General features: G+C 39.5%; 4 protein-coding genes and 1 non-coding gene across 5 annotated transcripts; 3 read left to right on the plus strand and 2 right to left on the minus strand.

The window, feature by feature from the left end:
- Positions 1 to 1,205: 1,205 nt before the first annotated feature.
- Positions 1,206 to 1,278, minus strand: TRNAE-CUC (transfer RNA glutamic acid (anticodon CUC)). Its single transcript has one exon. It is a non-coding gene; the product is annotated as a tRNA-Glu (tRNA).
- Positions 1,279 to 2,106: 828 nt separating this feature from the next.
- LOC137955116 (probable calcium-binding protein CML46) lies at positions 2,107 to 2,451 on the plus strand. The gene has a single exon (XM_068801987.1). The coding sequence runs from the start codon at positions 2,107 to 2,109 to the stop codon at positions 2,449 to 2,451; it is 345 nt and encodes a 114-aa protein (XP_068658088.1).
- A 104-nt stretch (positions 2,452 to 2,555) lies between these two features.
- On the minus strand, positions 2,556 to 5,744 carry LOC137957034 (uncharacterized). The gene is made up of 6 exons (XM_068804734.1): positions 5,455 to 5,744; positions 4,719 to 4,783; positions 4,547 to 4,607; positions 3,685 to 3,831; positions 3,168 to 3,293; positions 2,556 to 2,925 (listed from the first exon to the last, which is right to left on the minus strand). The coding sequence occupies exons 1-6, from the start codon at positions 5,720 to 5,722 to the stop codon at positions 2,915 to 2,917; spliced, it is 678 nt and encodes a 225-aa protein (XP_068660835.1). The 5' UTR covers positions 5,723 to 5,744; the 3' UTR covers positions 2,556 to 2,914.
- A 4,356-nt stretch (positions 5,745 to 10,100) lies between these two features.
- Positions 10,101 to 12,934, plus strand: LOC137957033 (transcription factor MYB52-like). The gene is made up of 3 exons (XM_068804733.1): positions 10,101 to 11,029; positions 11,607 to 12,035; positions 12,306 to 12,934. The coding sequence occupies exons 1-3, from the start codon at positions 10,636 to 10,638 to the stop codon at positions 12,560 to 12,562; spliced, it is 1,080 nt and encodes a 359-aa protein (XP_068660834.1). The 5' UTR covers positions 10,101 to 10,635; the 3' UTR covers positions 12,563 to 12,934.
- Positions 12,935 to 14,488: 1,554 nt separating this feature from the next.
- Positions 14,489 to 24,861, plus strand: LOC137955117 (beta-glucosidase 44-like). Its single transcript, XM_068801988.1, has 13 exons — positions 14,489 to 14,540; positions 18,616 to 19,022; positions 22,495 to 22,663; positions 22,773 to 22,831; positions 22,926 to 23,001; positions 23,096 to 23,167; positions 23,252 to 23,339; positions 23,447 to 23,699; positions 23,796 to 23,911; positions 23,994 to 24,211; positions 24,290 to 24,321; positions 24,397 to 24,499; positions 24,584 to 24,861. The coding sequence occupies exons 1-13, from the start codon at positions 14,489 to 14,491 to the stop codon at positions 24,859 to 24,861; spliced, it is 1,923 nt and encodes a 640-aa protein (XP_068658089.1).
- Positions 24,862 to 25,102: the final 241 nt, after the last annotated feature.

The raw sequence follows: 25,102 nt of genomic DNA on the forward strand, positions 1-25,102 counted from the left end.
AGGCTGTAACTACTCTTTGAGACGACGGTCTGAGAGAGAGCGGGGATTTAATCATTTATTACCAACAGTAGAAACTGTAGCTCTGTACAGATTATAGCATTAATGGGGTAGAGAAAAGTAAAGAGTTACCCGTTCCCCTAACGGGTAACGACCTTCTCAAGCTCTTTTCATTTTTCTTTTCATTTTCATGCGGGGAAGGAAGGAATCTTGAACCGATTCTCGACTTTGACTTCTTCCAGAAGACCCAAAGCAGACAACTTTCTGGAGCCATAGGAATCGGAGATGGTAAGGCAAGAAGCGTCTAACATGAGAAGCCAGCGAGACCTCACTTTCCAACTGAAGACTTTTGTCAGCCTAATTAATTGATTAATAAATGCTTCTTCTTCATTCAAAATGTTAAGTCAAGTAATCCCACGGGACACTATCTTAGGCAGGCCAAAATTAGATTTTTTATTTTATTTTTTTGGTGAAAGGCTAAAATGACACTTAATGTTGGTTCCATTTTAAATGTAACAAGATTTGGTTCAACATAGCATCAGGATTTGTGGCACCATTACTTCAAATCTAATTGGGAGTCACTTGATGTGTCTAACACCAAATGGTCAAAGAAAAGGCATTTGTTTGTTTAGGATTAGGCAAGAATCTGATATCAATATTTGTTGAAACTAGTACACTAAGAGATCTTATACAAGGATTGGCCCGGTCAATACAAACAAATATTCCAATACTCCCTCGCACGGGGAAAACCCGTGGACAAATTCACCAGAAATACCTGGGACAAAATTCGGTGGGAGCGGGACTCGAACTCGGGACCAACCTGCTCTGATACCATGTTGAAACTAGTGCACTAAAAAGCTCGAACCTTTTAGGAAAACAACCTCACGGATCATATACAAGGATTGGCCTGGTCGATACAAACAAATATTCTAACAGTATTGGTTGATGAGCTATGTAAATTCAGGATTTTACGGGCGTCTCACGGCAGCGCTCTTCAAAGATAAAAAAAATTCCATGCACATGGAATTTGAAGTGGAAATGAATTGTCACGCCTTTGAAATAGGCACGTCATGGCTTCAAATCTGAAGCTTTTCGGATTAAGAGAACTCATCCTCTCTATGACATGTAATATATAAATGTGTGTTATGGAATTTATCCTAGGTGAATTTTTGTAAAATATGAGTAACATATAGGAAAAATTATTAATTTTCCGTTGCCGGGACTTGAACCCGGGTCTCTCCGGTGAGAGCCGAGTATCCTAACCAACTAGACTACAACGGATTTGAAGACAAAAGATCATAAAGAAAAAAAGGTTTAAAAAGCGGGAAGCAGGCTTATGCACTATCGAGTCATCCAGTGGCTGAGCTAATTCGGTTTTAGAAGCAGTGGTCGGTTCCTACATAAGGAAATTGTTTTGCTAACCTCCTTTATAATTCAGAAGCAAACCAGAGTTAAGGCCCCAGCAAAAGGTTTTGAAATTCCATCAATCCTTCTTAAAAAGTTTCTGCTAGCATACATGAGCAGTGATGGCAATGTTCTCTGTAAAGAGGAACGAATATTGCTAATTGCTACGTTCACCTTGTGATTGATGACATGGAAATGCGAAGGAATTTGATTTTATTATAAAGTAAGTGTGAATCACCCATTGTTATTGCTCTTCACTCTTAGCCAAAACAAGTTCACCTGTTCTTCCCGGAAATTCCTGAGTTGTTCTTTCTGGGGTCGCTTTCATGACAAAGAAAAAAACTTAGTCTTGGAACCATTGAAACTTCCCTCCACCACTTTCGCTGCATTCACCAACAAATCTTCCACTTTGGTGCAAGAAAGATATAACTGTTGCCATTTATGAGAGGGAATCCACCTTATCTACAGCGACAGTATGTCCCAGAACTCCATGCCGGCAGCATTTTCTATCCTCAACTTCATTGCGTCCTTCTCCTTGCAGGGAATGCTCATCCTGTTCAAGAATATATTAAAGTCATACATGAGCTGTATGGCGTTATCCCGGCCATCCCTTTCTGACGTGGAAAGAGCAGGAGGTGGAACCAGATTGGCGCCGAGTGTCAACAAAGAGTAAGTCCATGCACTGAGATGTTTACTAGAGAAGACATGGACACAGTGATGGAGAGGCTTGGAATGAGAAAAGAAGCAGAGAAGACTCAACGGCCGCGTTGGAACTGGAGATGTCAAGACTGCACATTTTTACAAGGTGTCTCTTTGTTGGAGGAGAAGGAAGCCAGCATGGATGAGCTGAAGGGAGCTTTCTCCAGTTTTGATGAGAATGGAGATGGCTTTATAACTGAGGCTGAGTTGCAAGAAGTCATGCACAAGCTGGAGCTGAAAGAAGGTAAGGAGTTGGAAAATTGCAGGAAGATGATCAGAGCTTTTGATAAAAACGGAGACGGTAAGATTGACTTGGAGGAGTTCAAGTTCTTGTTAGAGAATACTGTGTGACAAAAATCAAACAATTCCGGCATCTGGTTCTGGGTTTTAAAAGGATTTGTATAGCAGGCAGTAAAGGTGACAAGAGAGCCTGTCTGAAAGCTATCTGAGATTTATATTAGTTGATGTAAAATGATCATTACTTGTAATAGTTCTTGGATATAATGCAATACACAACGGGTAGAGTCCAGAGAAGGAAGAATCCATCTCCACAAACAAACAGCATGTAGAATTACAATACGAGGACCTACAGACAACCACGTAAAGAGAGGAAAATCGGCAAATAAATACTTTTAAAGGCTTCATTCAAGTCAATGTTCATTGCCTGTTTTTAGCCATTCTTGAGGCTTAGTATCTCAAAAAAAATTGTGGACATCATTTGTGAAATAATCAAAATATTGGAAATATGCCTGCTTTTTGTACTTGACTTGAGTGGTCTCCCTTGAAGATTCCTGCTATGAACTTCTACTTTACTTTAGATAAGTCCTGAAGAAGGAAAAGTCACCAGCTTTTGTTTTCAGCAAGATAGGACCCTCTAAGACTTTTCGACTAGTAGCCCACTAAACTTTGTTGGAATCCTTTTGTGTGTCATGAAAGGGATGACCATATTTACAAAGCAATAAAATTGTACTCATTAATTTCTGAAAATATCAGAAATTGTTTATTTAATGTTTTAAACGGAGACAAAAAAAAAAAAAACATAAATACTCAAAAAAGTTGTTCTTAACTTGTTGCTTCAACATTGGCAGCCGGAGCCTCTGTCTTGATTTCTGCCTTGTCTGGTTCATCTGACTTGCCAGAAAGAGTTGCGTTGTCCAGCTTTGAAACACGAAACATTGCTAAGTGGATATCCCCTGGAATGAGATATTACAAACTCATGAGAAAAGACTTGACTGCTAAGAAAATACAGATATAGTATGCTGCAATATAGGGATTTTTAAACTTGTAAGGAAAGTGGAGAAGAACTTTGTTCAAGGTTCTGATAATGTCCATTTCAGTAAAAGTACAACAAATTTTTGTAAAGAGTTTGGTTAAAGTTGTACAGGAATTTTATTTTTTTTATAATAATTCACTCACCAGAAATACTTGCAAGTATAAATCTTCAAACTTAACTAAGCAGAGTTCACCTGGTTAAGATAAATAAGCATGGTAGAACACCAGTCTATTCTCCTTAACTAAGGTGTCGAACTTGCCAGATGTTAACTAACATATGCAATGCAAACTTTGCATTTAAATATGACATACCAAATATAATTATACTTCCAGGTGAGACAGCTGTAACAGCACCAGGTCGTAGCTTCTTCTCATCAACATATGTTCCATTCGTGCTGTCCAAATCCGTAACCAGTAAAACACCATTTTTGCTCTCAAGTTGAGCATGTAGACCAGAAACTGTTTAGAAAAGTAAAAGAGGTATCAGATGAATGTACTCATAGTCAAACTTATTCAATTGATATTTGTATTATCAATGTTTTACTCATTTTGGGTTTTGCCTCTACCACTCGTGCATCATGTCTGTATGCCTGCACAGCATGTCGCCTAGGTCACTCATGACCTCACTTTCAAACTATTAACTAAATAGTTTGACTATTGCAATTTACTTAAACAGTTTTTAACATGTGAACAACAGAGGCCCCTGGTGCAGTTGTAAAGATCCAATTCTTGATGGATCCCACAAGCTAACTCAACTGCACCATTACCCAACTTACATCCAGACACCTAAATGACATCAAAGTTGTCTAGCTTCAGTAGGGGCACTACTTGGATATAAGAACTAAATAATCCGACAAAGGCCTGCAATTACGAGAAAATTAAGTGGTTAAGGTCCACTCTTACACTGAATCCAGGTTCACGCATATTCTTAATATTTCAAGGTAACCAATTCATGCACGTGACTGCTACGCTCAAGTAGGAGAGGCTGGCTAAAACAAAAAAAGCACTATAGCAGCAGTTCTTATAACATGATACTCTGCGCTTTCTCCCCTATTGGCTAATCAACTTGAGACATAGTTCTGGTTGGAAAGATTCCTAATTGGACCTAAGTAGATAAAAGAAGTCATAATATATTTCCACATCCTGAATTTTACGACTAGAAACATCCAAGTACCTGTTGCAACCGGAAGCACCAAATCAGCCTTTTCAGGAACTCGGCCTACAATTACTGCTTTCTGGAGAGGAGAGTTTCACACAATGAATACACAGGTCTCTTTAGGTGCAATTTGTGGAACAGTTATTAGAGCATATCTCAAATGCAAGTTGACTACAAAAAAGTCACTCACTGAAACAATTTCAAAAGCACCAGGCATTGAGACATTATACCCTATGTGTCTTGAATCTCCATCCCCTGCAATATTACTACAAAACTTGGATTAGTTGAGAGACAAATTATTCGGAACATCATTCAGTGATTGCACAGTGTATTTTCTAACGACTGCAAATTTAAAATGCTGAAAGTAACATGAGATCATTTGGTATTGTTGGGAGAGCCAATTGAAATGCCAAGAATTTTCGTCTTCTGATTTTTATGCTATCAATACCTCCCATTTCAAAAGATATATGCAGCTTTGTACTGAGACCAGAAGGTAGAAATAATGGACAACCTAAAATTAGTGATAAGTCAGAAGGAACTGACTAAATGCAGTGGATAATATCAATTTGTTTGTTAGACAGTACGCTCAGACATGCTTTTATTGAGTGGAACTACGGAGGACAGTGGAAGCATTTCCATATTTATTAACAAGAAATCCAAGTACTGTTCAGTATAACGATTCCTCTGTGATACAAAATGCAATTTATGGTATTCCCACTTACGTTATTTAAATTGTTTTCTTTATGATGAAAAAGAGATCAAGGGTCATCTTTCTACTAGTTTAACATCGAAATATAAGCTCTGTAAGCTTAAAGCTCAAGCCTTGGCAAAAAAAAAGGAGGAACGAATTGGTTCACAGAAAGCCATAATCCAACTATTTAAGACAAAAAAAGAAAAAAAAAAAAAAAAGGGTAGAACACACAGACCTATAGGCTCAAGAAGCCACCTTTCAGCGGAATCAGCGGAAGCAGTCTCGGAAGAAGCAGCCTTAAGGGGTCGGAGATTACTCAAAAGCTTCAATCTCAGTGGCGGTAGCTGCTGCTTTGCAGGGTTCTTGGCGCAAAGAGAGACAGCTAAAAAAGGAGAAGAAGCAGTAGTTTGAGAGCGAACGAATGTAAGAGCTGGAAACAGAGAGACGATAGGAGACTCCCCCAGGCCGCCGAAATTTGCAACAATCGGAGCTGTTGCCTCCATTTTTTTATCCAAGAAAGATATTTTGAGTAAAGTGATCTACCATGCATTCAGAGTTATACTGGATAAAGGACAGCAAGGGTATTACGAGAAAGTTATGGCGGACATATGGACGAACCTCGTTGCCCACAAACATCTTCCCTAAACTAATGGGCCTCACAATTGCCCATTCCTTTGATCAGCAACATTGACAAAATACCTGAACGACAAACATACTGAAATCAAACCCATGAGCATATCTTGTCAACTATTCCCACCTTGATGTCAATTTTGGACGGTCAAACCGGTAGTAGCAGAAGCACACCGGATGGGGGTTAAAATCAAATTAGCTACTCTGATATCGTGCTCATCAATTTTCACGTCGTCTAAAGAGAAGCAGAAACAGACTTAAGCTTTGGTTAGTGAAGCATGTAAGTTTGAACAATGGCGAACAAAGGCTCTGACGGATTGCAGAGAAGGGCGTGTACCTGAGAGAATATCATCTCAAGGACATCAGTCTACTGAAGTCTCTCTACCACCTTTGTTTACTTGAATATATTTTTACTCTTTAATGGGTTTGGATTGGTAAGCGGCGATGACGGCAATTAAATTTAATGTCCTCATCTCTCTCCATGTCTCCGAACTAAGCCACCTCCGTTAAAATGCGAGCGAACCCACACATCGAATGTTCCCCATTTTTAATTTCCAGCAACTGTACCAGTTTCGACTTTTATTAACTCAAGTTGAAAAAACCCATAAGATCAATGTAGAATCTTAGAACGCAACGCTGCGGCAGTTACGAAAACTAGGGAGGGGAAAGCACGACGTGTTGCTAAATGCTATGAATATATATATTGGAATCTACGCTGACATCGTGCGAAGAGCTGCTGTTCGTTCGTCTTCTTTTGGCCATTCAAAGGTGTATGTCAGTCTCGGAAATGTAATTAGGGATTGAGGAAGCTGTAAACGAGACTTGAGAGTACAAACCCTGGGGCAATGAATTGCAGGGATTCTCTTTGTCCCTTGGATGCATCCCAATCCCACCTGATTCTCCACTCACTACAAACACCCATGTGAAGAACCTAAACCAAGCGCTAGTAGACAGGAATCTAAAGCTCAAATCCCTCCTCCAACCAACAGTCACTTACAGTTTACACAACATCAGAATCTTAAACCAAAAGTAGAGGGTGATCAGGGAGCTCAATTATATTATCCTAAGTAATCACATGTGACGAACCACGGCGGATACTGTGTCAAAGCTAGTGTAGACAGAGAGTGAAGGGGCACATGCATGTAGATATTCTCCTCAAAAGGGGTTAAAAAAGGAAACATGAAAAAGGACTGCAGAAAGAGGGAAAGAGAGAGGAAGAAATCAAAAGAAGAAGAAGAAGAAAGGGCGAAAGAGGGAGGGAGAATTGGAGATGATAATTTGATAAGACTTGAGGAGGAAATAAATCTTTCTTGTTTTTCGATATATGAAAGTTGGAGAGTCAAATAAAGTAGTCGGAGGGGGTGATCATAGGTTCCTCTTTTTCAACAAAGGCTGCACTTTTGTGTCTTTTAGCAAAGAAAAGGGACAGCCCCAACTAACCCCCCTTGCAGATCCTTCACCGGATTTCGGGTGTCCCCTCTTCCTCACAATTCCCACGTTTTTCGGTGCTGGCCGACATACGCGTGGGTCCATTCCTCCCCCACACGTGTCGTTTTCCGGCCGAAAGCATGCTTTCTTTCGACTTAGGATGGATGTGGAGGAGACTCATGAATGGGGCCTTTTTCATTTTCATTTTTCTCTTCTTACTTCAGAGAAGAGAAAAAAATCGGCCTAGGGACTGTAACGAATCCGACAATGCCAACCCCTGTGCGCGGCACAAACCAGAGTTGCCAGGATGCACGCACGCACAGTCCTCGTGGCGGGGTGGGCCGACCGCGTTGGTCCGTCATACTTCGGGAACGTGAGAACGTTCTCTTGGTCGGCGGCGGTACACGTGCGGGTCGACGCGACGCTTTCGACCTCGTAATTGCTCGAACCCACCACTCTCCCAAGCGCCACTCCTGGTCCACTTGAAAAGTAATATAAATTTTGAGGCATGTCTCTCAGCGACGTTTCACAGAATAAAACAGAGACTTCATTTTTTTCTCCCAAATATGTCCCCACGTTCCGTCTCGAGTTTCCCTCTCAACGACTCCACTACTGAGACTTGAGAATGGCTAGTCCGGGAATTTCCAACTCGGAAAAGTTGAACGAGAGCATGATTGATTATACAAGTTACGTGTCGGAGTGGCTTCGCAAACTGCATGCAAAAAACACGTAAATCACTCCTGGGGGAGTTCGGACCCACTTTAACCATCGGCTTACAGCCAATCTCCGCCACTTTTTAACGGAAGTTCTCGGAAAATAATTTCTTATGCTGATAAAGTAAACCCAGCTGGCTCTCTTCCTTCGACAGTCCCACCATTGACCAGATATCCCCGACGATTTTATTCCTGTACCCAGAAAAGCGTTTTTTTCTGATATCGGCGTATCGACGGCTGCCACGATCCACCTTTGAATATCGTTACGCTTTCTTGAACGTCCTACGCTGCCGTAAGCGTGTCCCGTCCCTATCGCACGTGTAATCGATTCACCGTCATTCAAAAACGAAACGGTTTCCGTATCAGAAAAAGGCCGAGGGGGGAGCGAGAAAACCAAAAGAAAAACCGGAAAAAAAGCAGCTTTGGATGGACGTTGAGAAAAAGGAAAGAAAAGGTTATCAAACGGTTCGCTACGCCAGAGGCGTTTCGCTCAGCGGTACACGTGTTCCCCATCCAACCCTGTCTTTTCTGTAACGATTTCGATATCGGTCCCTACTTTTCCGCTCTCTCCTCTGCCACTGAGATTCGGAGCAATGAAACCGAGATCTTTTCCGATTTCGCTTTCTGCTTCTTTTCGTTTTCGTTTTACTCATCTGCTGGAAGGGAAACAGCTCCTTCTCCTGTCTCCCTGCCACCTGCATTCCTCTCTGCTACAGTCAATCTCTGCTAAACCACCCGGTTAGGGAAGGATCGAGTGGAAGGAGGAGACACTCGGGTTTGGTTTAATAATTGAACCGCTTTAATTGACCTGGCTAGAGAAACAGTTCGGAGAAGGGGGAAATAATAACTACTTAAAAGCAAAGAGGAAACATGAAAGAGACGGGTAACTACCAAATACTGGAGTGTAGAGAGTGTACAGGGGAAAAGTGGACCCGCAGTGTTCAATAATGGTGCCTCTTTTTTCCTCGGGTACGGTACCCTACTCCAACTCTTGTCTGAATTTAGCCCTTACAGAAGATATGACTATAAGAGGAAACCATTTTCATCAAGAATCTTTGAACCGCAATGAAGCAGGAGAAAAAATTCCAGGTTTTTTTTTTCCCGAGAATACGTATTCGGCAGTTTTTTTCACAAAAAGCACAGCATCAGATTCCTAGCAGAAAAAATACGGATTTACTATTTTTAGAGGTAATGCATATAACGCGTGCAGCCCCTTTGGCAGCTGCTTATTTCCCTCCTCCGTCCCCATCCCTTTTTTTACTTTTCAATTTCATTTTATTTAATTAGCAGAGAATTGTTGGTAAAACATTGCGGCAGTGGTGAGTGAGAGAGATCAGTCTTCTAAAAGCAAGTTCGTGATGATTTCAGCAGTCAAAGAAACCACTGTTCAAAGTAAGATTGGGTTTAAAAATAAGTTGATTGGAGCAATGAGGAGGAGAAAGGTGGAAGGAGGTTGAGGAGCACTATACAGAAAGAATGAGGAAAAACCTAAAAAAGAGAAGGTGATCAAGGTGGGTCAGGAGGTGAAGAACAGCCAGTCCTGAAAACGGGTTTTTGGGTTTGCTGGTTTTAACGACTAAGAATGAGATTAATTAGGTGGGGCGTAGAAGACTGAATTTGAGACACTTTAAAGGGGATGGATATATATATAGATTGATACAATTCGGCATCCAAAAAAACCCATGAAGGTTTTGAGAGATTTAAAAGCACATAAGAGGATCAAAGAACGAGAGATTTGAAATGGGTGTCTGATATATTTTGATTTTTTAGCTGCAAGTGAGAAATGGGTTTAAGAATATACATCCCAAGGAAAAGCTGCAAAAAAAAAATTATTTGGGAAGGCAGTATTAATTTAGAGGGAAAGGACATGTGGGTCGGTGTTTTAGCTTTTTCTTGCTTTGAAAAACAGAGGTTGCGAAAAGAGACAAGCAAATTCTGGTGTTTTTTGTCAAGGTCGAGAGGGACAGGGCAGGAAGACAAGCAGCAGATATAAGGAGGACGAACCACACGAGCGGTTTTTGAGTTTAACATGCAACGCAAAACCCACTGAGAGAAATCAGTCTCAAAGTAAGGACTCTTGACTCCATAAAGAGGGAGAGAGAGAGAGAAAGATAGTCGTGCGGGTTTCCTCTGTCTTGGTTATTCTCTTTCTTCTGTGCCTCTGTATTTTATTTGTTCTGTTCTTTCCTCCGTCTTCTTTTTTTTAATAGTTTACTATGTTCTCCTTCCTGTTCTAAATCACTCTCTCCGCTCCTCGAAGTTCTCTCAAGCACCAGAATTGCAGACACAAAATCCCCGTCTCACCTTAAAAGGAGAGACCGGTAAGCCAAGGTCCAGTTTCTAGTTTTTCCTTTCCTGATCAAAATCTGATCGTTTCAGCCAAAACCCAGTTGGCTTCTTCAGTTTCTGTTGTTTTCCAAGTCAAAAGGTCTGTTCTGCTTCTGTTACAAGCTTCAGGTGCGAAAGGCTCGTTGCGGTTTTCTTACCCACTTCTGCGTTTTTCGGTTTCTCCCTCAAATCTCTGCTTTATTGGCTCACGGCGGTCCTAGCCGGAAATCCTGTCGGGATTTACAGTGTTTTTGGAAATTTCTGTTTGCTCTTGTCTTATCCTAGCTCCTACTGAGCTGTTTCAGTCCGAGAAGAAAATGGAAGCTTTCAGAATCGGTGTCGGAGCGAGCTTTGTATATCCACCTCCGCCTCCTGGCTTTGGTTCCGAAGTTCGTTTTGGAGAGAGAAAATGTGATAACCGGGAAATGGGCTTTCAGGTTTCGTGCCCCTCAGTGGAGATGCAGAAGAAAGCCTGGAGCTTTCAGTCCTTTGAGGAAAAGGGCGTTAAGGGGAGTGAAGTGAGTTTTGGGGATGACAAAAAGGGGGAAGAAGGGGAGAGTTTTTCGGGGAAAAATCAGGATAGTGGGCAGTCCAGGCTCTGTGCCAGAGGCCATTGGAGACCAGCTGAAGACGCAAAACTTAAGGAGCTTGTGGCTCAGTACGGCCCTCAAAATTGGAATCTCATCGCCGAGAAGCTCGAAGGAAGATCAGGTAAACCAAGAATGGCAATTGGCAAGAGAAGAGGATAATAAAAATTCCAGTTTTATCGTCCCATTTTTAATGTTTTGAAAGTTGAATCATACTGTTATTTTCTTTGTTTTTTATTACATTAGTTTGCTTAAGCTGTGCTCCAAATGAGAGATAATCCGGCTATCGTTGTTTTTTCAATTTCATTTGGTTTTGTGCGTGGACACGATACCATTGTATGATCTGCACAGTGCATAAAACCTGATTCCTTCTTAGCTTTGCGGCGATAAGCAACAATAATGTTTACCGATATGTATTACCGGCGATAAATGAACTCCCCGAGTCCTTTTGTATGTATTTTCGGGTGTTCAAATGGACATCGATTTCGGCTTCTATATTTTTCGTTTCTGTTCCTTTCGTTTTGCATCTTATTTCTAGGATAAAAAACACCCAAAAAGCCGACTGTGTGATTTATACCCGCCCGGGTTCCTCGTCTTGCATATTGGCTCTACCTTCTCTCCCACCACAATGATTCATGGAATCTGCGCTTTTCTTAAACGGGTGTTTTTTTTTTTCTAATAATCTTTTGGGTTATTCGCAGGGAAAAGCTGTCGGTTGAGATGGTTTAACCAACTGGATCCAAGGATCAACAGGAGAGCTTTTAGGGAAGAAGAAGAGGAGAAGCTTTTGGCTGCGCATAGATTGTACGGGAACAAGTGGGCGATGATAGCCAGACTCTTTCCTGGTAGAACCGACAATGCTGTGAAGAACCACTGGCATGTGATCATGGCTAGGAAACACAGAGAGCAGTCGAGCGCTTACAGAAGAAGAAAGCCTTCCTCTCAGGCCCTTGATAAAAAGATGGAGATAGACAATAACAATGGTTGTAGTGAATCCACCATCAGCAGCACAAGAGATGAATCGGCATCGACTTGTACCGATCTCTCCCTTAATTCCTCCAGTAGGTTTCTCCCCGGGTTCCTCACTAGATTCAGCCCCTCCGAACAGCCACCGTTTGAATTTCTCACCGGTACATATCTTTTTCTGCGCCTTTCCTTGTTCGTCCTCGGTTTTGCTTTCCGTTTCTCAACATTAGCGAGCACTAGTATTGTGTCACTATACTATCATCTCTTTTGTCTTTGTTTACCTTCCAAATTTACACTTGTCTTTGCTGCTTTTGGCTTGATGGGATCATATTGATCTTTCTAGGGTCTTTTCCTCGTCGTTGATTGATCATTTTCTTACGAGTCCTGTCTGGTTTTCTCAATATAGCATTCCGATTATTTTACCTTTGTTGCAGGTCCTGATGAGAAAAAGATCATGCCTTCAAGAAATGGTTACTGTGATAAGCTCGATGACTCTGGCAATCGGGACAACCACAGTGGGCTGGCGATGAATGTTGATCAATCGGTTTACTCAGATTCCAATTCTGATGTCTCAGCTGCTGAATCCGTGGCCAACAAAAAAAGCAATTTGTTTGCCTACGCTGAACGTGATCGTGGGAGAGAAACCATGACCTTGACTTTCATCGATTTTCTGGGTGTGGGGGCTACATGATGAAGATCAGAATGATTCTAAGTTCCTAACTCGAGACGGGGAAAACTTTCTCTAGCTATAGTTAAAAGATGACGAAGAGAAAAAAGCGTGTCACTGCAGTGTGTGTACAGTTAGTCCAGAGAGAGGGGCCAGAGAGAGAGAGGAAAGGTGTAAGAGGGAGATGAATGTCTGGAATATTTTTGTTTCTTCAGCAGAAAAGCAAAGGGACAAGCTATCTTTTCCTTTTTATCTTTCTCTGCTCCTTTATCATCTCTGTCAATAATTCAAGAGTTTCTTAGCTTCAAGTCCTTGAACGTATAAATTCGTTACATGACAGTAGTTGGTGGAAGTAAGTCCAGGCCTTTCTGATGTGTTAGCATACATTGACTTAATGCTAGAACCAAATTGTTTACAGCCAATCAACATCAATCAGTTCCATCCACCCAACAATCAGAATGGCCAAGAAGGGCTCGTATTCATTGTCCAAACTCACAGAATCTTTCACGGGCTCCATGGTTAGTCCCCCTCCCATGAAGACTCAGAAAGGAGTATTATTGAGGACTAAAATGGATTGAAAAGGAAATATAAACAAATCCCTACAAGCCAGAAGATCACTTGAGTAACGCCAAAAAATAGTCATCTATGAAGGTTGAGTGTTCCAAGTGAGCTTTGTCTTTCCCACACCAAGCTATGGCAAGTTAGGAGAAGGAGCCAACATGGGCATCTTCGAGAAATGCTTCCGAAACTAAGTGGGGCGAATGTCTTATCTCAAACGTAATCTTCATTATCTTAAACTCGTTTCCTTGTTTTTTATGAAAGTGATATTCGAGTAGATTGTACTGGAATATATAGAAAAAAGAAAAAGAAAAAAATCTTGTATCTTGCTCAGTCTGTTTCAGTAAGTTGTATTGCCTGCAACTGCCATTAGTTCCTTCCAACGAAAAACGCTCCATTAATCGGTGGATGAATGAAGTGACTGTACTATCTTCTTGTATACGAGTTGGTGATCCTCATTTAATTCCACTCCAAACCTTATTGATTGTCTTTCAGATGCATGATATATATTATATATGGATAAAGATTGATGATGAAAAGAACAATATACCATGATGGGTCTGACTATCATGGTTCGGATTTTAGCTGAAGATGGGTCAATATGGTTCGCGTCGTATCATCGAAATTAAAGGTTCTCATAGGACCTCAAAACCTGCAAAAAAAAAAATAGTTTCTCAGTCGCATCGGCGTTGAGATGGATGGGAGAACACCCTGGAGCGATTTTAAAATGGATTAGAGAGCGTAGGTATCATCGCTTGTTAGTGGGTTAACAATTTAATATAGCAGAAAAGAACAAGAAACCGGGAATAAATTACTAAGAAGGACTTTAAAAGAGTCGATCAAGGGAGCTAATAAGGTATCGGCGGTCTAATTAAAGTCAGCGGGGACTCTGTGTCGCTGGGCAACTCTTTTGCTTTGACCCACACCAGGAAATATATATTTTTACAACAGTTTAATCACCTGTTGTGTGTAAGTAGTTTGGGTTTGTCGTATCGTCACTCGTCAGCCAAAATCTTTTAATGGAAGCCATGGATGAGGAGTTCACTGGTGGCGATTCTGAAAATCCATTTTTTTCTCATCGAAAGACCCAAATTTGAGGACCACCTCTGACGATCAGAAGTCACATCTCAAGTTGAAAATCTACATGATACAGGAAATCTCATCCCCCATTATAGTTCGTGTCTGAAACCCACCCACTTCTAGTAAAAGAATAATAAGGGTACTTGTCACCACCATTCAAGAAATAAACCCTGGTAGACGAAGCTCTAAGCTCTGCAAAAAGAAGATCCATACGGAGGTTGGCAGTACAGAGAGGTGAATAGACGAGGACTTGAAGATTGTAAATGGCAGCCACTTCGTCATCATTCGCTAAGACACTATAGGTGTTCTTAGATGGGTCATGATTCCTTTTGCCTTGAAATAGCAAATAAGGGAGGCCTCGCAAGTAAGTTCTACTGTAGCTGCAGAGCAGAGAGCAGGCGGGCAGGGCAAATAGTAGGTTAGCCCTGTTTAGGGTTGCAGGAGAGCCTTGACTCGCTTAATCATGGTTGCGACTGTTTACCATTCACCATAAAGGAAAGAACTTGCTGACTGTGGCCGAAACCAGAAAATTTCCACGACGGGTCTTTGTTGAGTCGGCATGAAAGCTACCTGTTGGATATCCTCTGCGAATGGAGAGGGTAGAAAATATCTGGGGGGTCTCCTTCTCGGAGAAAGAGAAAGCGAGATAGAGAGAGAGGATTATGTGTCTTGAATCAACGGTGAGAAAAAGAAACGTCTTTGAAATGTAATTCTCTTCGTCTGTTATTGGAAGCCCAAACTTGACTTGTATTTCTGGCACATTTTTCTTCGCTTGCAAATCGGAGAAGGAGGTTCACGTAGGTTGTTAAAAACTGTCTTTAGCGCGGAAAAACTGAAACAGACAAGAAGAAAATTCCTTAACGATAATAGCCATCTTGATACTAATCCTAATAATTACAAATACTTATATTGACTTAGTGATTCTAATACTAGATTAAGCCCTGGTTTAAGGAAGCCGACAATTATAAAAAGCTCGTTCAGCCGGGTAACGGTGACTTTTGTTGAACTCGGTGACAAACTCTTTATCCAGCAGTTATGATCATGTCAAGATGTGGGGCTGTGGGACCTAGTGGCAAACTTTTCCGGCCACCGTGGTTCATATTCGACCGCCTGTTTTTTTTAAGTGAGATAGCCGGAACGTCGCGTGTAGGGGTGGCATCCAGCAAAGCCCAAACCTGCCTATGTTCTGAGCCTCAAGCCTAAAATTGTTATAGAACTCGAGCCCACCGAGTTCGAGCCGAGCTTCGAGCCGAACTCGAGCCTCAACATACATTTAAAAAATATTTTAAAAATATATATCAAATAAAATATATATAAAATTATACATACATTTTACATAAAATTAGGCATAACCCATATATATAATACATATATAAGATTGGGTATAACCTCTACTTAAAATTAAGCATAATCTATATATATAATACCTGTATAAAATTCGACATGACCTCTATTTAAAATTGGGCATAATCAACATATATAATGCCTGCATAAATACTCTATAAAATTGTTTATACATTCTATAAACACTCCAAAAAATTGTTTATATACTCCATAAAATAGTCTAAACACTTTATACACTGTATAATATTATAAATGAATTCCATACAATAATCAAACAAAACAAAATTAAATGAAATATCACTATCAATTTACAATCACCTAAATAAAAATTATAAATACATTATAAATTTACAAACTATAATTATTTCTCTTTATGCTATAACATAATATACGTCCTTACTTGAGCAAAATCTCCACCTATGACAAAAACAAAAAAATAAAATTAGTTATTATCATATAAAAAAATAACTCTTCCATTACTAATTACTTAATGTCGTTAACAATATTAAAATTACCATGATGAGAAAAACATGAAAAATCATATAGTTGGTAACATTATCTCTGCACTCTTCTTCTCAGGCTGTAATCATAAAACAAAATTTTAATAAAGAAAACTAAAAAATATCGTAATAAATAATTGATATAAGAAATTCACCATTTAATTTTTCTTTATACCATGAAGAGTCTGAACCCAATCACTGCCATAAATTAAAGTTTGAAATGTATCTGGTACCAAGGAAGAACGATACGAGTCTATTACTCTACCACCAGTACTAAATAATGACTCTAAAGTTACAGTGGATATGCGAATTATAAAGGGGGTTAGTCAACAAACTTAAAATTTGAAGCCATCTTCATCTCCTGCTTCAAATTCATTTAATTCCTCTACGTGAAATTCAATTTCAAACTTGATGTTAGTGTGGACGAGTTCATATACATTTAGAAAACAGTTTCTAGTGTTAATGCCCCAAAATAAGAAAAACATAAAAAATAAGAAAATGAGTAACTTATAATAGTATACTTAATTAAAATATAATATTTAAACCCCAAATTAGGTAAAACAAACATGATTACAACACAAATAAATAATTTAATGTATAATTAAAATAAATTAATATATTAATTAATTAAATTGGATATTATATTATTTATCAATTGCAGTTTATTATACATTAATACAATAATTAGTGAGCCAATTAACTGTGTACATCATTAATTATAAATAAATAAAATACAGGAAAATTTGATCAAATGCTAACTGTAACACACTATATTTTTACGTATTATTGCATCGTCCAGAGGAAAAACAAGCTGAGAATAGGATTTGCAAGTTTTTTTTTTTTTATAAAAATCACACATGCGAAATTCGCATGTGTGAACTGCACGTGCGAGTTTGCACGCTGTGCGGGACAGAGCGTCGAGGGGGGAAAATAATCTCCCCCCCCCCCCCTCAACTTAGGTATCCGGGGGTTCTATGCCGTTCCGGCAAGAGTAGTGGCAACAGGCGGTGGTAGGGGGATGACGACGAAAGGAGAGGGTCTAGAGCAGCCGCTCTAGTTGGGGTACGACGAGGCGAGGACGACGCTACGGGAGTCGACGGCGACGACGATGAGAGACAGAAAAGGCGATGAGCGGGGGGAAGGATTAGGTGTCGCGGTGGCAGAAGGGGCACCGACGACGAGAGGGAGAAGGGAGATGGAGGTAGAGAGAGGGAATTTCGGAGGAAGAAGAGAGAAGGGAAGGAGGAGACGAAGAGAGCGAGGGCGGGACAGAGACCGGAAAAAAAATTCGGGAGAGAGAGTGAGAAACTCCAGAAAATTTGCTCCATCCCGCCGCTTGTTAAATTAACGAGTCAACTCACAAGTCGATGAGCCAAACCTGGCTTTGATCAAGCTCGGGTTGAAAACCTAAACGAGCCTATTTCTGGAGTTATGTTCGAACTCAATATATAACGAATCGAACGGCTAAGTTCGAAGCCTCCCCTAACTGGCGTGGAAAGAAATCCTTTGACCGATGAATCGAGCATGGGCAGGGAGACATTAATATGGCCTGACTGTTACAAATACAAACAAAACCATAAGAAAAAGGAGCGACGGTTGGTTGAGGATGATGAACATGCACCGTAGTGCAGGAGCCACATGCCGCTGGCTGGGCCCACCGTTTGCCCACCGTTTCCATAGGTCTAACAGGAAAGAAGAGAAATGGACCCAACAGCCATAGGTGATTCCTTTTGACTGGGTTCCACATCACCCCTACGGTCATACCACCCAAATTCATTGCTGTCGCCCCCTGGTTCTTAAAAACCCAAAACCCTTGATTTTTCTCGCAGAATGAGGCAGTCATTGTTGACCTGTACAGGACTCACACAGCATCATCTCCGTTAGTCATGCTGAGGGCATTAAAATTAAGGGCGTTAAAGTCACCTGGGTTCAGTTCAATGCATCTTCTTCCTCTTCTGGAATTCTCCACTCTTTCTTTGTCTTAACTAATGTCGGGAACATTTGCTTTTCGCATTTTTTAATTTGAGTTGATAGTTATCATGTTTAGCTCCTGTCAATTACAAGGTGAGTGGGGTTCCTGACCCAATCTCAATCTAAACCTCTAAATGTTCTTCTAATTAAACACTCTCCCTCTATAATGCTGTCGGCGTATCTGGTTAAAACAATGGGTTTGGAATAAACTGAAGCACTCTGATCCTCCAATTGGTGAGATGCCGACAACTGCAAGGATGATGATGTCCACGATGACGTAAAAAAGGGTTTAGCAGATAAGGACACGTTGGGGTGTGGGAAAGTGATTGAAGCGTGCACATGCCAAATTATGTGCAACCCATGTTGATTGAATAGGATAATGGTTAATTAACTGTAATCATTATCATATAAAGGCATGATGGTAATCGAAATCGATCTAGATAGGATTTAGATTAACTTTGTCCGTGACTCCTTCACTGTAGGGGGGGGGGGGGTTTCGAACCGAACCTGGCCGGCTCGTGTTTACCTTAGTTCCTGCTCGGTTTAACTCGTTATATATCAAACTCGAATCGAATTCGAACTCAGAAATGGGATCGTTTAAGTTAACTCGCTGACCTCGAGCAGAGCCAGGTTTGGCTCATCGGTTCACGAGCCGACTCGGGATAGAGCAAATTTTTGAGCCTCGCACTCTCTCTCCCGAATTTTTTTTCGGCCTCTCTTTCGTCCTCGCTCTCTTCGTCTCCTCCTTCCCTTCTCTCTTCTTCTTCCGAAATTCCCTCTCTCGGCCTCCATATCCCTTCTCCCTCTCGCCGCCTGTGCCCCTTCCGTTGCCGCCACACCTAATCCTTCCCCCCCGCTCATCGCCTTTTCTACCTCTCATCGTCGTCGCCGTCGACTCCCGTAACGTCGCCCCCGCCTCGTCGTACCCCAACTCGAGTGGCTGCTCTGGACCCTCTCCCATCGTCGTCGTCACCCCCTACCACCGCCTTCTACCAACGTCAAATCAGCCGGCCACCGCTCTCGCCGGAACGGCACAGAACCCCGGATACCTAAGTTGAGGGGGGGGGGGGGGGGGGGGGGGGAGATTATTTTCCCCCCTCGACGATCTGTCCCACACAGCATGCGAACTCACACGTGCAGTTCACACATGAGAGTTTCGCACATGTGATTTTTATAAAAAAAAAAAAAGCTTGTAAATCCTATTCTCAGCTTGTTTTTCCTTTTGGACGATGCAATAATACGTAAAAATATAGTGCGTTAAAGTTAGCATTTGATCAAATTTTCCTGTTTATTTTTTTATTTTTTATAATTAATCATGTACACAGTTAATTGGCTCACATAATTATTGTATTAATGTATACTAAATTGCAATCATTAAATAATATAATATCTAATTTAATTAATTAATATATTAATTTATATTAATTGTACATTAAATTACTTATTTATGTTGTAATCATATTTGTTTTACCTAATTTGGGGTTTAAATATTATGTTTTAATTAAGTATACTATTATAAGTTACTCATTTTCTTATTTTTTATGTTTTTCTTAGTTTGGGGCACTAACACTGAAAATTGTTTTCCAATGTATATGAACTTGTCCACACTAACACCAAGTTTGAAAATGAATTTCATGTAGAGGAATTAAATGAAATTGAATCAGGAGATTAAGATGAACTTCAAATTTTAAGTTTGTTGACTAATCCCCCTTATAATTCTTATATCCACAGTAGCTTCAGAGTCATTATTTAGTGCTGGTGGTAGAGTAATAGACTCGTATCATTCTTCCTTAGTACCAAATACATTTCAAACTTTGATTTGTGGCAGTGATTGGGTTCAGACTCTTCACGGTATAAAGAAAAATCAAAACGTGAATTTCTTTGATTAATTATTTATTACGATATTTTTTAGTTTTATTTATTAAAATTTTGTTTTATGATTACAGCCTGAGAAGAAGAGTGCAGAGATAATGCTACCAGCTACATGATTTTTCATGTTTTTCTCATCATGGTAATTTTAATATTTTTAATGACATTAATTAACTAATAGTGGAAGAGTATTTTTTTATCTGACAATAACTAATTTTTTTTTTTTTTGTCATAGATGGAGATTTTGGTCAAGCAAGGACGTATATTATTTTCTAGCATGAAGAGCAATAACTATAGTTTGTAAATTTATAATGGATTTATAGTTTTTATTTGGGTGATTATAAATTGATAGTGATATTTCATTTAATTTTGCTGTGTTTGGTTATTGTATGAAATTTATTTATAATATTATACAGTGTATGGAGTGTTTAAACTATTTTATGGAGTGTATAGACAATTTCTTGGAGTGTTTAGACTATTTTATGGAGTATATAAAAAATTTCTTGGAGTGTTTATGGAATGTATAAACAATTTTATGGAGTATTTATGCAGGTATTATGTATGTTGATTATGCCCAATTTTAAATAGAGGTCACGTTGAATTTTATACAGATATTATATATATATAGATTATGCTTAATTTTAAGTAGAGGTTATGCCTAATCTTATACATGTATTATATATATAGGTTATGCCCAATTTTATGTAGAGGTCATGCCCAATTTTATGTAAAATATATGCATAATTTTATATATGTTTTATTTGAAATATATTTTTTGAAAAATTTTAAATGTATGTTGAGGCTTGAGTTCGGCTCGAACTCGGTGGGCTCAAGCTCAATAACAATTTTAGGCTCGAGATGAGGCTCGGCTCGAAGCTCGGCTCAAACATAGGCAGGTTCGGGCTCGGCTCGATGCCACCCCTACTTGTCAGGTTAGGGCCAGGGGTGGCATCGAGCCGAACCGAGCCCGAACCTATTTGAGCTTTATTTAAATATTTTGAGCCGAGCTTCGAGCCTAAAATTGTTATCAAACTCGAGCCTTACGAGTTCGAGCCTCAATATACATTTAAAACTTTTCAAAAAATATATATCGAGTAAAATGTATATAAAATTATACATACATTTTACATAAAATTCGGCATGACCTCTACATAAAATTGGGCATAACCTATATATATAATACGTGTAAGATTGAGTATAACTTCTACTTAAAATTAAGCATAATCTATATATATAATACTTGTATAAAATTTGACAGGACCTCTACTTAAAATTGGGCATAATCAATATACATAATACCTGCATAAACACTCCATAAACACTCCATGAAATTATTTATACACTCCATAATATAATCTAAACACTCCATACACTGCATAACATTATAAATAAACTCTATACAATAATCAAACACAACAAAATTAAATGAAATATCACTATCAATTTACAATCACCCAAATAAAAACTATAAATCATTTAAATAAAATCCTATTACTATTAGAGACTTACTAGAAAATTACAAGAAATATTTTAAATTTTTCTTAGGAAAGTTAAATGGACCTCTTATTGCCTTTTCTAAGGAAATAAATAAAAATTAATAATTAATCTAATATATTATTATACTTATCGATAAATTTTTAATCACATAAAATGTCAAACACAAAATTGCTATGAAAATTGCCTCATGCTCAAAGTATTATATCATCAATTGTCAAATACTTATTGAAAAATTTTCTATATGGTTTTCTAACCCATCTTGGCAAGCAAATCTTACTTAGAAAATTATATGATTTTTTAAAAAGAATTTATAATTAGCAATATATTTTGAAAAAACATGAGGTACTAATAGTCTTTATATTTCTACTAAAAATATATTTTTAATATTTATTAAAAAAATTATTAATAATCTCTAGAAATGTATTTTTATTAAAATATCTTTTCAATTTTTTTTTAAGACCCGTGAGAAATGGACAAAGAGTTTTTCTTGTTTCTTCCGTGTAATCATTATCATATAAAGGCATGATGGTCATGATGGTAATCGAAATCGATCTAGGTAGGATTTAGTTTAACTTGGTCCGTTACTCCCTGTGCCCTATTGGGCACTCGAGAATCTGGGTTGGCTGGTGAGCAGGTCCGATGGCGGGTCAACCCTTGTTAGATGAAAGCGACACATCAACAAACAGAGTCGGAAAAACACGAGTGGCGACAGGCGAGTTCGAGTGCTGCCGCTGCTGCTGCTGCCTCTTAATCTAAGGGAACGGATAGTTCTCAGAGAATGAATATCAACCAACAACCTTGGTTTATTAATTCAGAATAAAAAGATCAACTACATAAACAACAATTCTTTTAAACTTCAAGACATAAAAAAAGGGCATTTCATCTCCACAAACCCCTTCTAAGACACTAATTATGATCATGTCAAGAAGTGGGAAGCCGACAATTATGATCATGTCAAGATCATGTGGGGCTGAGTCTAGGACAATCAGGAGAGGATGCCTTTGATCTCCTCTATATGAATGGGACGTTGTAATGTATTTCTCTCATCGCTTCTGCTCAGTCTTCCTCCTCTGTGAACAAAGGGGGACAATGGCTTCTCTTCTCTTCGTCTTGATTAATGTTTCTTTTCTCCTGAAGTTGGGTATTGCCGGCAGTCGCTACGATACTGGAGGCCTCAGCAGAGACAGTTTTCCCGATGGTTTCCTATTTGGGACGGCCACTTCGGCTTACCAGGTTGAAGGAGCGGCTGGCCCGGAGTATGGCCGAGGTCCCAGCATCTGGGACGCTTTCATTCATGAGAAGCGAGGCATTCTTAAACTGTTTAATTCTTTGTGCATTCCATTTTCCATCTTATGTCAATGAGCTTTGGATCTACCGGACCGATCACATGGTTTTTTTTTTTATGTTCGCCTTAGATCGCATTGCAAAGAATCACACTGCAGAAGTTGCTGATGATTCGTACCATCGATACAAGGTTCCGAATTGTAAAACTGGATGCAGTTATTATGCATATTTTTAAGTAAAAAAAGTGTCTTCTTGTCTGACGATTAGCTTACGCGGTACTGCAGGAGGATATCAACCTTTTGGTGGATATGAACATGGATGCCTACAGGTTCTCCATTTCCTGGTCGAGGATCTTTCCAGGTTTGATAAACATTTATACTGAAACACGAGACTTTGTTTTTTTTTTTTTTTTGTCAATTTAATATAAAAAAAAGCTAATGCTCCGAATAAACAGAGGGCATTGGTCGAGTCAATCAGCAAGGAGTCGATTATTACAACAATCTGATCGATTACTCAATCGAGAAAGGTATACTTGCAATCGGTTTTTTAAGAGCATGAATCTTATATGTGTACATATTCTACGGTAATGAAAGTTTCTTTGTAATATCAGGAGTCACTCCCTTTGCCAACCTCTATCACTATGATCTTCCTGACGCTCTCGAAAAGAAGTTTGGTGGTCTCCGAAGCCGAAGAGTTGTGTAAGTCGCTATGATCTTCAATGAAATTAATGAGCTCTGGTTTTAGAAACTGCGTCTCCATTAATGTTTTTTTTTCGTTACTATCGTGATGTTACACGGTGGAACAGCCGGGCATACGCAGAATATGCAGAATTCTGCTTCAAGACATTCGGGGATCGAGTGAAGCACTGGATAACTTTTAATGAGCCAAAAGTGATCGCAATGCAAGGTTACGACGATGGAAGCTTCGCTCCTGGAAGGTGCTCGAAGCCTTTTGGGGATTGCGCTGCTGGAAACTCTACGACAGAACCCTATATTGTTGGCCACCACTTAATTCTGTGTCACGCTGCTGCAGTTAACCGATATCGCCAAAAATATCAGGTAGCCTGGAAATCTTTAAAGACGACTGCGGTTCATTCTTTTTTCCTCTTTCATCGATTACATTGCATTCAAATTCGAGGGAATTGTTCTTTTTAGGCAACACAACAAGGCCAGATTGGAATCGTGTTAGATTTCTTGTGGTATGAACCTTATAGTGAGAGAATGGAAGACATGGCAGCAGCTCAAAGGGCAAGAGATTTTCATCTCGGCTGGTAAGATATAAGTTGATGTCCACTGTTATTGAATAGATAACTACTCCTATTTTGACCTTCTGATGATGAGCGAATGTTGTAGGTTTCTGGAACCAATCAGATTTGGTCACTACCCCAGATCAATGGAACTAATTGTGGGAGAGAGGCTCCCACGGTTCACAAAAGGAGAAATCAGATTAGTTAAGGGCTCGATGGATTTTGTCGGTATCAATCAGTATACTTCAACTTATATTTATGATTCTGGATCGGCATATCAGGCAGTAAGAGATTGCAATGCTGATTGGGGTGCTGGTTTTGCTTGTAAGTATTGTTTTTCTCTCTGATTTATCTGCTACAAATTTAGGTATGTAAACTTAATCTCTTCAAATGATCGAACAGATGAACGAGATGGAGTGCCAATTGGTCCAAGAGTAAGTTTTATGATTTATATGTCCGAGTGATTTACTTTGCTTAGATCTCATCGACCTGTTGATAAAATCTGGCAGGCAAATTCAGTGTGGCTCTACATCGTTCCATGGGGAATGTATAAAACAGTCAAGTACGTGAATGAGCATTTCAATAACCCAACAGTCTTCTTATCTGAAAACGGTGAGGTTTTAATACCTGGTTTTAGTCGTCGTATGAAGATACGATCAATATCAAGGGTTTAATATAGTTTTTTGGTTTATTCAGGTATGGATGATGCGGCGAATCTCACCTTGCAAGATAGCTTACATGACTGGACCAGAGTTAATTATTTTAAAGACTACTTGGTGAATTTGAAGAAGGGAATCGACGAGGGAGCAAATGTGATCGGTTACTTCGCTTGGTCACTGATGGATAACTTTGAATGGAAGTCTGGTTATACCTCCAGGTTCGGGCTCCATTATGTTGATTACGAGAATGGCTTGAAAAGGATCCCCAAGATGTCTGCTCACTGGTTCCGCCAGCTTCTACATAGAAATCATTAAGGACTCAGATATTTGAGTTTGCTTCAATTTAGTGTCTTAGATGGGGTTTGTGGAGATAAAATGCCCTTTTTATATGTCATCAAGTTTAGAAGAATTGTTGTTGTTGTTGTTGTGTTTTTTCTGAATTAATAAACCAGAAGCATACTTACTGAGGGCACTCCCACTCTCCAGAAAAGTGAGTATTTTCTTTGGCCTGTCCTCATTACACTGACGACACTTCATGGTCGTTGCAAAGTTCATG

Source organism: Aristolochia californica, unplaced genomic scaffold, assembly GCF_029961685.1.
Source record: "Aristolochia californica isolate CCGP_79_NKW_82.1479 unplaced genomic scaffold, dmAriCali1.0.hap1 SCAF_2, whole genome shotgun sequence".
NCBI classification, from domain to species: domain Eukaryota; kingdom Viridiplantae; phylum Streptophyta; class Magnoliopsida; order Piperales; family Aristolochiaceae; genus Aristolochia; species Aristolochia californica.